This window comes from Sinocyclocheilus rhinocerous, unplaced genomic scaffold (genome assembly GCF_001515625.1).
Source record: "Sinocyclocheilus rhinocerous isolate Xijiao unplaced genomic scaffold, SAMN03320098_v1.1 scaffold137, whole genome shotgun sequence".
Lineage (NCBI taxonomy): Eukaryota > Metazoa > Chordata > Actinopteri > Cypriniformes > Cyprinidae > Sinocyclocheilus > Sinocyclocheilus rhinocerous.
The window spans coordinates 193,012-207,698 of NW_015633537.1; the positions used below are offsets into that span (position 1 = coordinate 193,012).

General features: G+C 35.9%; 1 protein-coding gene across 2 annotated transcripts in view; it reads right to left on the reverse strand.

Annotated features, from left to right (window-relative positions):
* LOC107744289 (ephrin type-B receptor 5-like) overlaps nt 1-14,687 on the reverse strand; it is a 54,756-nt gene that overhangs the window by 9,666 nt on the left and 30,403 nt on the right. For both annotated transcript variants that reach the window (XM_016557844.1, XM_016557846.1), the window contains exons 4-8: nt 12,728-12,891; nt 12,143-12,438; nt 4,430-4,585; nt 2,899-3,170; nt 1,329-1,410 (exon numbers count right to left, since the gene is read on the reverse strand). In XM_016557844.1, coding sequence (XP_016413330.1) covers nt 1,329-1,410; nt 2,899-3,170; nt 4,430-4,585; nt 12,143-12,438; nt 12,728-12,891 — 970 coding nt within the window. The remainder of the gene's footprint in view (nt 1-1,328; nt 1,411-2,898; nt 3,171-4,429; nt 4,586-12,142; nt 12,439-12,727; nt 12,892-14,687) is intronic.

Here is a 14,687-nt window from a genome sequence, read left to right on the forward strand (position 1 = left end):
GATCTGTAAAGTTGCAAAGACTAAAGTCTCAAATCCAAAGAGACATTCTTTATAAAAGTTAAGAGTCAACCACGCCTACCTAAAACGGCTCGTTCTAACACACCCCACATGTCTACGTCACGATGTGAGAAGATTTGCATAACGCCGCCCAAACGTTCACGCAAAGAAAGAAGGCGTAACTTATATTCTCGCTGTAGTATTGTTGTTGCCACCGCCGCCATGTGCTGTGTGTTTCGTTGTGAAAGCGAAACTACTTTGTTTGGTGGCCTTCCAAAAGAGGACACGGCTAGAAATCAGTGGTTAAGTTGTATTTACAACACTGTTCCAGAACAGTTTAACCCAAATATTCAGATGTGTCCAGCACATTTTATGGCGGACTGTTTCCTGATCCTGGTAGAGTAGACTACAATGCCGGCTGTTCTGACTCACAGACTGTAAGTAAGTTTTTTATATTTAAAGAATTTGCCACTGATGATTCAAACGCCAGTTTTGAGCAGTGTAGAGTAGCATTTGTTGTTTGTCATTTCTCCGATCACAAATGCAGACATGGTTTTAGGTTTACGCGGCCGGGACACGGCATCACAGTATGGTTAGGGATGTAACATTTCCGTCACACGCTTGAGGTATCCGGCCAATCACAACGCACTGGATAGCTGGCCAATCAGAGCACACCTCGCTTTTCAGACCAATGAGCTTTGTAAAAATCGATGCGTTTCAGAAAGGTGGGGCATAGAGGAGAAACAATAATGTACAGTATGTGGAAAATAATGTGTTTTTTGAACCTTAAACCGCATAAATTTCATTATACCAAATACACAAAATAATGTTCTTTTTAGCAACATCATATGACCCCTTTAAATAATGGTAAAGTTATGTAAACTAGCCATATATATATATATATCTGCAGAATCCATTTGAGATTGATTTACTACTAAAGATAGAAGAGAGAGAGAAACAGTGAGAGAGAGGGACATCTGAATTGCGCCTTTTGTTTCCAAAGTTTCCGTGGGCTGCCACATTGATTATCCTCCCTCCATTCTTCATCTCTTCCCGTCTCTCTTGTTGCTTTCTTGACCATTATATGACATGACAGCATATCGTGACCCAAAGCCACCTGGGTCCAGATAGCAGATGAAGAAAAATTATGAACAGAAGAGATGGATGGAAAGACAGAGCGTGGAGAGAGGAAGCGGAAAGACAGGCGTGGAGGACGTCTAGACATAGCGATGGCAGGAGACAGACGCAGAAAGACTTAGATAGACTGAGCAAACAGTTTGGTGCAAACACATACTGCGGATAGTCCCAGGATACATTTGCTTTTCTCATACCTGATTGGCTGGTGGTGAAGTTGATGCTGGCGAACTGAGGTGGAAAAGGGCTGAGCGCTGACACTTCATTTATTGCTTGAACCTGTAAAACCAAAGCTTATATTGCAGCTACGCTCTTCCATGCACATAAGCTGCATTAAGGTATAATAATGATCATCGTATGGCGGCAGAGAACAGGGCTGGTTATCACACTTTTTACTCCTGTGAAAATTTCTCAGGGTAGGTTCAATTTTGTAGGTCAGTTTCTGTATGGGAACTTGGTGACCGTGATTTCACCAAGTACAACATGTTCCTGGATCAACATCCTTGTTGATCCTGGAACAACATTCCTATCAACCAATCAGAATTGAGGGATAACTTTTCAGGAAATATCTGTTTTAGGCTTACAATCAGGGTTAGGTGCTTCTACACCCTTGATAATCAGCTATCATTTCACACTGTTTTTAGGAATAAATGATGGGAAGGGTTAGGTTTAGGAGTAAGGAATGGGTTAAGTCTATACTTTTGGACTGTTATGTTGATCCAGGATCAACAATAGATGTTGATCCAGGAACATGTCATTGGCAAAATCACGGCGACCATGGGAACTTTCACTACTGTTCAAAATTTGGGGGTTGGTAAGATGTTTCTGAAAAAAAAAAAGCTTTGTATGCTCAAAAAGGAAGTGAAAAATAAAAACAATGTAAAATAAATATTTTCTATTTTAATATATTTTAAAATGGAACTTATTCCCGTGATGGCAAACCTGAATTTTCAGCAGCAATTACTTCAGTCCTCACTGTCACACGATCCTTCAGAAATAATTTAATATGCTGATTTTCTGCACAAGAAACATTTCTTATTATTATTAATGGTAAAAGCAGTTTTTGTGGAAACTATGATCCATTTTATTTCAAGATTCTCTGATGAATTGAAAGATCAACGCAACAGCATTATGTAAAATAGAAATCTTTTGTAATAATGTAATTTGTAATAGTTGTTAATTGTTTGCAGAGGATCATGTTTTATTATTACTAATTAATTTATTACAATTACAAATATTTATTACAATAATGAAATATTACTGATAAAATGTATTACAATAACAAAATATTATTGCAATTTATTATTAATTTATTATCTTAGTAACCCCAAACTTTTGAATTTTAGTATACCTTAAAGTTTTGGCTGTTAAGCATGTTTGCAATTATTGAGAACAGAAAAAATATATACATTTAATTGACTTATTTTAACAAACAACCATCAATAGCGTGGAAAGTTGTCACAACTAGCTATATCATATGACCCCTTTAACGCAATTAACGCAGCATCCATGTATATATATATATATATATATATATATAGGATATATATTATATATATAAATTAATATAAATAAATACAATTATCAAACAACAGTTTCCCCTTGTGACAACTTGCCCCGGTCAACTTTATATAATGCTCTCTTTTCTTCAGTATGCAAGTAAAATATTCACTGTGAAACACTTTTTTCCAACAACTGAATCCTGTTACTCTATAATGCTATTCCACTATGAGATTCTATATGAACAAAGTGGCTGTAGGTTATTACCTGTATGAGGTAGGTGACCCTAGTAAGCAGGTTTTTGAGGGTGACCCTTGTCTGCTTTAAGCCAGTTTGAGAAGGGGAAAAAGTGACCGTATCTCCACACCAGGAACACATGCTTGGTGGCGTGTTAGTGGCAGAGGGGCAGATTCGACACACCACCCCATACCACACTTCACTTCGTCCCCCCATGTCTGCAGGAGGTCTCCAGCGCAACGACACGCCACCCTCTGAACTCTCATACTCCCATGACAGAGACACCGGCGCTGATGGAGGGCCTGAGAAAGAAAACCTGAGGTTATTCACAAACACCATTAGTGCTCACCAGCTCCTGAACCATCTAATGATTAGCCTCTATAAACTAGAATGAGAACAGAAATGTAAACTTTGTAGGGATTTGGTTAATATTTGGGTCGATGGCAAATGAGTCCATGATAAAGAAAAGGGAAATCTTTTAAAAAGTTTTTAGAAATGTAATTTGCATACGGTTTACAGTTTCATGTAAAAAAAAACAAAAAACGTAACAACATATTTTACATACACCTTGAATAGATCGGTGTACAGATTTTAATCACTATCTTCAAAATATTTTACATATATTTTTCAAGGTAAAGAATTTTTGTTGTTTTATTAGGTTTTTTTTTTTTTTTTTTTTACAAATTAAAGAAATCAGTCACAAGGGTCTGCAGAGGTCCTCTCTATGATATAATTTCCTGTTTTATGTTTTTTTCTGCATGTTGGTCACACCAAATATCTTGATTTGGCGGACAAGAGATTTTTTTATAAATTAATAAGCAGTGAAGCAGTTTTGTTGAGATATTATTTTTAAGAAACTAAGAACTAAGAAAACATCATGCCAACTTAACAAGGTTTTCCTTTCAAAAATGTAATTCTTTTAATGAGACTATTTTCCTCATTATGACGTCAGGACCCTAACATTTTTTTTAAAATTTATATATAGTACCATCACATCAAGGCAAAAAGTTCCTTTCCAACCTTTCCAAAATCTGGGGTAATTGGGGATACATTAAAAATAGTACATGAAGGAAAATGTACAACTCATTCAGTCAAGCATATGGATAAGGATTATTTGCAGTGCAACCGTATGATTTGAAATGATTTGTTTCAGTATTTTTAAATGGAATGTGCCCAAACCGGAAATGCTCCCATAATTTAAAACGCAGTAGCCTTGCTAGGAAAAAAAGTGGATAACTACCCAGTGCAAAAGCCTCTTAAATGTACCTTTAGGGGAGGACAAAAGCTTGTCACTGGGGCAGTACCATGAAAGGGAGTTTTTTGTACTTTTTTTACCCCAAAAACTTCTGGTGTTTTAAGGGTACACATTACTACTCTAAGGTAACAATATGCACCTTTTAGGGGGAGATAAGGTGCAAAGTTGTCCATTTAAGGGTACTGCCCCAGTGACAAGCTATTGTATGCCTAAGGCAAGTTTGCACAATTTTTTTCTGATAGTATATTTACAATGATCGTTTATCCATTGTCTTATCTTCTTATATATAACTAGTTGCGCTCTTACTTGTGCAGGCGGTGGTGTTGGCATCAGTGTGCGCGCGGTAGTAGCCACTCCTACACTCGCAAAGTTTAGACCCTTCTGAACTGGTTCTGCTGTTAGCTGGGCACTCTTTGCATAAAACTGAGCCGGCCACTGGTTTATAGGACCCCATCGAGCACGCTGTTGAAAGGAGAGAAAAAAAAAACATTATAATTATGGCACAAGATGTACTCAAGCTGTTTGGAAAGTCTCAAATTCCTGCTTTGGAATCTTGTCAATTACACCAGGAACTGGATGCCGAGTACAGAAGGAGAATATAATGATCCAACTGGATTCAGTGACTGGCAAATGAAATGTAAACTGTTGCAGAAGAGAATTGGAAAAACAATTAGTTTTAAACACACTCAATTAGTGGGCGCAAATGTAATCAGCAAGGCTTAGTGTTCTCTCCGGCACTTGATTTATTTAGTCAGATGTATAATTACCAAGAAAAACAAAGAGCAAAAACATTGTTAGAGTGAAATCGCTCAGCTTGATTACTGTTATGACAGAATGTAATTCAGTGAGAAATCGCTTCTAGTTTTGTAACATGCCACATGAAAAAGACATAGATATCAACCTGTCAGAACCACTCGACACCCAGTTGCTATGACCCTGAGATTTCTGATTGGCTGTTAATTTGAGTCCTTTGCAAGAAACACTGCCTTACTGGATTCTTGCAATTGGATATAATTATATGCTCGGCAGCTGTGAAACATGTCAACCTTTCATCGGAGATCGATTGTTACCCAGCTTGAAGCTCAGCAATGACCTCCATCCTTTCAACTGTGTGGCCACAGAACAAACCACAACAAACGCAATATGAAGTACATTGGGGAATCAATATGTTTGCATAACCCACACTGAAATGTCCAAGTGAATCAGGCTTATCAAACAATATAACCGCGGAGTCACAGAAGAGCTTGTATTATGACACTTGTGACAGGAATGCTGTGATTTGTTGAAGTGCTTTGTCACAGAAACCCTGTGACACTGTAACGCTTTAACATAATTACGGTTGATAGAGTTAAGAGTTGCGGTTTCATTCTTGCCAGCCTTGAAGTTCTCACAAGTCCTCTGCCCTAAATTGAATAGATAGGTCAGGCTCGTATAACACATTAAAAGCACTTCAATGGGAGATAGAGAGAGAGGGGAAAAAAGAGATTTAAGTTTTCAGAAAGCTAAAAGGATTTTTATGTTCTCGCTTGTCTGTCAGATTTGATATTCGCTCCTAAACACTACTGTGAGAAGTGAGAAGGAGCGAATGAAAGATGGGCAAAGTGAGAGAAAAGAAAGGGAGCATTGTCCATCTATCTTTCATGTGGTTGGATTATATTATCCAATGTATTCTCCACTAGCTGTGACAAAAGACATGTTTTAGCTACAAAACTTCCTCACTCCTCAGACAACTCCTATACCTTTCAACATTTCTCTTTCTCCTATTCACACTTCCTGTTCACCCGCTTATCAGTTTCTCATTTCCTTAGCGGCCACTATTTAGCCAAAAGGCATCTAGTTTCCTCATAAAAATACCTCATGAGATGGCATCAATTTGATACAGTTGCTGATCTGCAGAAGACACAAAAGTTGTTTTTATGACATGCATGTCTGGGGTTAGAGTAAAAATAAATATATACTTATATAAATATATATTTATAATAAATAAAAAGTCATTTTTTATGTGTTAGATTTATGTGTCACATCGTGAACAATGACAAAATGCTCTTCTTGAGGAAATCCGCTATGACCAATGTTGAGAATGAAGGGTTAAGAGTTTTCAAGAGACTGGAATCACTGTGGAGGCAGTAAATGTTTGACATATTTAATCATAATGTTGTTTACAGCCTGTCCTTCTCCATCACATGGCAAAGTGTGTGGCTTGGCTTGGATAACTCATGCTGATTCTAGAATTCTGATTCTATTTTGAATTGATCAAATTCTATCAATTTTTCTATCAAATGAGAACATAATCTCATATATCTGACACATATATACATGTATATACACACACACACAGACACGCACACATATGATTACAATACAGTAAAAACAATAATCTAGTGAAATAATATTACAATAAAATAACTATTTTATTTTTTAACATTTCTTATTATCAATTTGGAAAAATTGTGAACAGCTGATATTTTAAACCGTGATATATTTAATTTCATGATTCTTGGATGAATAGAAAGCTAAAAAAAACAGAATTAATTTAAAATAGAAATCTTTTCTAACATTGTAAATGTCTTGAATTATAAATACATTACATTACATTATATTATATTATATTATATTATATTATCAGTTTACTGAAAGTGCATGTTGGTTTGAGCAGGTTTATGTGTGTGTTTGATAAATCAAGAGAGAATTAAACTAAAGGCATTGGTGGGGGAAGGGCTGTTCATTTTTAAATAGAGCACGGCTCAAACAAATACAGAACTGAAGAAAAATTAAATTAGATAATGTGTTGTATTCAGAGAAGAAGTGAAAGAGACATTGAAAAAGATGCAGATAAAGGGAAAATGTAAAAGCAAATGGGCAGCGAGAACGAGAGACCTCAGTGAAGTATATAATTTGCCGTTGACATCGTACTTGGTATTTAGATCGCTGACCCAATTTCTCTCTCTCTCTTTTTCTCTCTCTCACATATGATTACAATACAGTAAAAACAATAATCTAGTGAAATAATATTACAATAAAATAACTATTTTATTTTTTAACATTTCTTATTATCAATTTGGAAAAATTGTGAACAGCTGATATTTTAAACCGTGATATATTTAATTTCATGATTCTTGGATGAATAGAAAGCTAAAAAAAACAGAATTAATTTAAAATAGAAATCTTTTCTAACATTGTAAATGTCTTGAATTATAAATGTTATATAATTATAAATGTTATATAATTATAAATGAATTAGTTCTGTAGTTATATATTACTTTTAACTACTTTTATTTGAACGCATCCTTGCTAATATATATGATGTCAGATGTCATATAAAAACAAACTGATTCTGATAAGTATCATATTCATAAGTACATGTTCCTACCAGAAAAAACTCTGTTATATAAGAATTATATTTTACTATACAATCAACTATAACTTCATAATTTAACAATACAAAATATTTTAAAACATTATTTTATATTTATATATTCTTCCTCTCGTGGTTGCTCTCATTCTCTTTATTTGGCTTGCAGCATTCTGACTAAAGCACAGATGCACAAACACACATAAACACATGAACACATAAACAACAAACACAGTGACTGACACACAACTTCAAAAACGGGACATAAAAAGGTATGCACTTATTCAGATCTCTCTCTCTCTGTGTATCTCAAATCTCTATGTAGAAACCACCCTAGGAAATACATTTCTCTCTAATTAATCTCCATAATTACCCCATTTAATGTGATATTATTTGCTTGTAATGCTCTGCTGGCTCCTGGGATTACACAATACTCTCGTTTTCTGTTAATTAGATCAGGAACAGCTAAACTGGAGATTGAAAGCTCCTGGATGCCCTATCTGTAGCGGACAGTCGTTTAATAGCAGATGATTTGAGTATGATAAAAACAAAATCATGCTTACACAGAAAAAAATAAATAGTCAAACACATATTGCCAACTCCTTTGGCAGGGCTTTCCCCTCACAAAACATAAAAAATAAAACATTCAACGTGCACTGGAGCAGCCTGTGAAAATGAGCAAATATAGGCAATCTACTACTATCAACAAGCATTTATTTATAGTAATAGTGCCAATATAATGTTTGTAACACAAGGAAACTCTCAGCAAATTATGAACAACCTAGTGGTCACCAGTTACATTTTGTTTCATCCTTTTCAGAGAATCACGAAAAACTGCATTGATCAAAATGCAAGTTCAAATGTCTCTGAATACACCAGTGACTCAATGACAGGAATCAAGAGTCGTTTATATGCTATTTGAATGGCCTTAGCAACATGGAGGATATAAATATTACATCAAATCATCCATTCAGGGCTGCGATTTAGTTTATTAGTATGTCAAAAGTGGAAATGAGTCATTCCGCCTAAAAAAAAACACCAGATGGACGTTAAGCTGTCCACTATATGCAAAAAAAGTTTTCATGTGTGGATGCGCAGGTGTAATTGTTTCATCTGCTCAGTCATGCTTTATCGACTAGAATCTTGAAGGACAGCTGAGGTCAAAGCAAAAGAACATGTTTATGGGGCTTTGAGACTTGCTCTTTAGCGAACAACTCGCTCATACTAGTCTCAATTCTGCTATCTAATATCTACACATATGGCCAGAAAATATTTATACAATTTTTCTTTCAATTTATCTGTATCAGTAGATGCTTATTGAATGCTCATTTAAGTTTTTTTTTTTTTTTTTTTTTTAAATGTGATCCTGACGTGTTCAGATTGCATTTGTCATCATCTAACATTTACTTAATCTTGAAAAACACTATTTTAATAACACTATTAAATTAAATCTTTAGCAGATCTCCAATGTATTATCCATTTTCATACTGAACATTACAACGTGATACCCAAATTCACTTGTAGCATTTAAAAGACTTATTTTAGATTTTAGTGTTTAATTTTTTTTATTTATTTAAGGAAAAAAACCATCTTCATTTTTTTTAGCAATAATAATTTTTTTTAGCAGGTTTAATTAAGATATTTATTAATTTTGGCAATTGTAAAAACAGTTTGAGAAAGCTACTCTTGACCAGACAGCAAAGATGCATCATAGGTAAAAATAAAAATATAAAATAAGTTAATAAAAAGGTGTGAGGTTTATGCTTAAAGGAAATTCTAATACAAATTCTAATTAAAATCTGTAGTTTATACTAAAGTAATTTCTACTGCTTAAAGTTTAGTGAAATTAAAAAAAAATTGAATAAAATAATAATTATATATATATATATATATATATATATATATACATACACAGTACACACACACACATACCGTATAGTATGTAAACATAAACTTTCATTTTGAACCGATTAATCACAATTAATCGTTTTTCAGCCTTAGTTGATAGATGTTAAAACATAGTTTCACAGGGCCAGGCACAGGGCAGAGTCACTGTTGTCTCTCACTGGTCATAAATCACAATACACATTCTTGTCACTTCAGTTGCCAAGCTCAATACAGCAAAATATTAGAGAAGTTCAAATCAGTTTCCTGCTAAATGTGACATCGTCAAATTTAAATGTGAATGAAATATGAAATACCTGCACTCAAGAAAATACATCACATAACACATCATAACACTGTTGCGCTCAATATAAAACTTGTTCCACACACGACTCCATCTGTCCATCTAGCATGTTCTGTATGATTTCTGCTATCTCAGTGCTCCAGTCTTTAACTCGTGTCCACTACTATGTCCTTCCCCTCCTCTTCCCTGTGGTTTCAGTCACTTGTTCAGCTGAATGGCCATTACATCAGTGTGACCTAAATGTGTCACATCCCTCTCTTATCCCACTCTCTCTCCGTCTCCCCACCACTCTACTTTCGTCTTCAAGATATCCCAAAACTTCTTGTCTGATTTACTCGCATCGCCCCCAGAGTTTAACCCCTTTCAGCTCTCCTCCACTTCTGTTTCATCTCTATCTCTCCTCCTCTCTGACCTCATTCCCACCATTGCTCGGATAGACAGAAAAATTAACTTGATGAAAAAACATTCTCTCTCTTTTAGTTTCTCCTCTGTCAGCCAACAGACAATAATAATAAAAAAAAAAAATAATACTGAAAAGACATGTCAACAAAATACCCACAGAGATGCACAATAACGCTGACAAAGAGACAAGAAAAATAAAGACATGCACACAGGTACTGGTTGCCACAATGTAGTTAACAACTGAATCACAACCTGACCACAAATATGTTTATTGTTTATATATAAAGCTAATTACTAAAATTAATTAATAAAAAAAAAAATAAAATAAAAAAAAGTTTAAAATAATTTAGAAAAAGCATTTATCAAGAAAATGTATATATCAGTATAAAAGTTTTTACTCTCACTTTTGATCAATTATTGTTTAGTCAAGTATTGAATTTTTACTTCCCTAGCATAACCGTAACAGAAAACATTATTAGTTTCCCTATTAAGAAATATTATTTAACTAATATTTTTCCAAATGAGGACAGTCATTAGCTAACTCGTGGAGACAAATTTGTAACTTACAATCACAAAACAGTACATGCAATATTGTGTCTTTAATTAGATCTGTGTTTACGGCGCCTTCTCGCTTGCCTGAATACACCGTGTGTCATTTTCTGTCCATCAAATTTCATTTATAATTACCATGACAGGAAGCCCGCAGAGTTCTGATTCAAAGATAACTGACACAACAATGACGCACGCACAATGAAATGATAAGGTGAGTGAAAGTGGGTTGCTGGTTAGAAGTATTTGTCAAACGTTAGAGGATCATGTAAATGTGATGAGCTCAGGACCAGCCTGTGGGTTTGTGGGGTCCCAGGTAAGATCGTGTAAATGGGCTCCACCAATAATGACATAATATTAAAGCTAAACAAACTGCACTGAAATAAAATCACTACAAATAAGCACACTGACTGTATGTAAGTTGTTGACAAATAACATGTAAATTTTTTTTAAACATTAAGCTAAACTAGGTGAATGTATAATGAACAGTGTAAATTGTTAGGTGCTTTGTCTAGTCACTTTTGATTGTTACCTTTCAGCTTTTATCAAATCACCTAAATAGTAATGTGATAGAACAAATAAATTACTGTCAGTACAAATATATGTACAAATAATCATGTAGAGATTAACATAAAGACATAAAAAGCACTTGTATAAGAATTTTATAGAATTCAATGGTTAAATTGGTTACATTTGAAAATAATTTTTGTAGTCATTTGTTGGGTAAAAGCTTATAACGCTTAAAGACTCTTCCTAGAGTCTCGTACTAGTATTGTAAGAAAATTAATAAAGACTTTGCTTCGATCGTGAACATTTTTTTTGTTTTGTTTTTGATTCAGTATCCTTCAGTATTTTTTTAAATTCAGATTCAGAAATGACTCACTCATAAAAAAATAAAAAAATAAATAGATTTGTCACCACCTACTGATGTTACGATGTAACCTGCAGAAATAGTCACTGAATGAGTGAATAAATCTGAACAAATCTTTTTGGTGAATGGTTTCAAAGATTTGAGTCACTGAGATGAATCAACATCCACACCATTAGAATACATGTTTGTTTACTCACCTAAACATGTTGAGCCATTATGAATGAGCTCATATCCTGTTCTGACTGAATCAGTGAACAGATCTTTTTGGCAAATGGATTCAAAAGATTTGAGTCACTAAGATGAATCAAAATTCCCACTATTAAACTACAGGTTTTGTTGATTTAAAAATGACTTTATTACTGGGCTCATATTATGTCAATGAATGAATCAGTTAATGAATCTGAACAAATATTTGTAATAAATAGATAAAAAAAAACATTTGAGTCACTTGTATTTATCAAAATCCCCATCATAATACAACATGTTTTGCTAACTCACCTAACCAAGCCAAGCTATTACGACTAGGCTCACATCCTGTCACTGAATTATTCAGTGAACAAATCTGAACAAGTCTTTTTGGTGATTAGATACAAAAAATTTGAATCACTGAGATGAATTAAAATTCCCACCATTAGAATACATGTTTTACTGACTCACCTAAACAGGCCGAGTCATTATAATTGGGCTCATATCCCGCATCACACGTGCATCCTCCAACAGGCACCAGCCATTCGCCTTCAGTGTTACAGTGCATTCTTGGTGCAGTCCCACCCTGTGATTGGCTATGGGGTACACAGGTCCCAGTCACCGGAACTAGAGACGTTGGCTCCGCCCCAGAGGGCGTGGCTGGGTAGAAGGCCAGGAAACGACTGATTGCTGGACAGCGACGATAAAATATGGAAGCACCCATAAGTGACACGCAAGCTCCGCTGTCTACTATTGCTAAAACAAACCTGAAAAAAAGAGAGAAAAAATAAAAAAGACAAAAAGAGAGTAATGAAAAGAGATAGGCGACAGGCTTAGCAGTCAGCAAAACATCTGTTGAGACCACACAGACTAATAACTGTTGTTTGTTTTCATATTCAACCCATATCAAGGTAAATATTAACACTGTGGTTGATATTTACTCAGCCGAATTGCCTGATCCTCACATTCAGAGGGATCCTCATTTCATCTGCACACAGTGACCATCAGTCATCAGGGGTTTTGGGGAGACAGGGAAAAGGCAAAAGTTCATTGTACCCTTTGCGTGTGAGAGGAGCAAAACTGCGGGTTTTGATGTTGATGCGCCGTGCGTTCTCAGATTTGTACTGGTGTGGTAGACTTGGCTCCACACGACTGAAACTCTTGTCTGCTGCGATGGTGTCGATCTTCACCCAGCCTTCTCTCATCTCTCCACTGGAAGGCTAGAGCAGAGAAAGACAGATCCTTAGAGAGAACAGCTTTCATATACTAATAATGAATATATCATGTTTAAAGGGAGAATGTGCATGTGCCACTTGTCCTTACTTCATAGAAACATTAAAAACAATTGCAATATTAAATATACTTTACACTACAGGGCTGTTGAACGCTTGAATCTGGTTGGCTGACGAATGTTCTAAGGGGTGCAATTATTTTCAGGGAAACCCGAGGCTAAAGTGTAGTTCCAGGCAGGTCTTGAATGCATAACATGTCCAGATCACTTCACCAATTGATTTCAGTTATTTCAAATGTCCTTACAGCCTAAAACAGCAAAATAACCAAAACCCATAACGACACTTGACCAAGCAAATAAATATAGTAAACAACAAGATAAAAACGACAAATTATTTCCATGTTTTCGCCACAAAATTATGTATGGAAAGCACATACAGTGGGTATAGAAAATAATCACCCCCCTTTAAAATTATCACATTTTGTTGCTTTGCAGCCTGAAATGAAGACGGACGCAGTTTTTGTTTTATCCAGCTGTATTTACTCAGTGCAACTTATAACATCCAAGTGAAAGATGTCAACATGTCAGAAAAAAAAAACAGAATTACTGAGTTGGAAAAAGGATCACCCTCCTCTAAATTCAATCAGGTAGCTAATCACCTTCTCAATGGCACACAAATCCATTTGACTTTCAACTGTGATCAGCTGTGGTCATTTTGATCAGCTCAGCATGAAAAGAGCTTTCCTGGAGCATTACAGTCCTTGGCAGTGCAACTGAAGCAAACAATCAACTATGGGTGGCAAGGCACTGTCATAAGGGCTGCGTTTACACTTGGCATTAACATCCGACCTGTATCCGGATGTTGTCCACATACACATTGAAAAGCCAAGTGTAAACGCGCTTCTGATCAGAATGTTATCCGATCAGCGTGTCCTGCTCCAGAGGTAGTCGAGGACGCATTGTGATCGGATCTCAGTGTAATGTAAACGCAATCTAGCCATCGTGTCTGCATTCGCAGGTCGACATCACGCAAAACGCCGCCCCCTCTCTCCTGATCTGTCGGAAGAACAGAGCGCTAGTGAGACTCGTACATTTATTTTGATTTGTAAAATGTCCCGCGACTGAAAATGCTTTTCAAAAGAAAACCCAACACTTCAGGTTGATTTTGCACCAGGCCATTCTCTGCAGACTTATTTAAATATTGCACGGGAAAGACAGATCCGATCGGTTATCCAGATGATGTTGCCAAGTGTAAACGCGCCGTGTCCTGATTGACTGATGATCCGATCTGCTTTATCGGATCATGGTGATAGCATGTTAATGCCAAGTGTAAACGCAGCCAAGATCTCCATGATAAAGCTGTGGACAGGCACAAATCAGGAGATGGGGACAAACATTTTTTTGGCTTTATCAATGCCTAGAAGCACAGTGAAGTCTATTATTAAGAAGTGGAAGGTATTTGGTACAACACAGACCCTCCCTGGATCAGGACGTAGCTCCAAGCTGGATGAAAGAGCCAGGAGGAAACTGTCAGAGAGGCTGCCAAGAGGCCTACAGCATTTATGACAAAGATTGGTCATTGTGTGCATGTGACAACAATATCACAAATTCTCCACAAATGTGGCTTGTATGGGAGGATTGCAAGAAAAAAAAAGCCACTTCTCAAGAAATGCCACATGCAGCCTGAGCTTTGCCAAAACGCACCTGAAGATTGTGAGGCAGATGAGACTAAAATTGAATTATTTGGCCTCAACACCAAACGATATGTCTGGCGAAAGTCCAGTA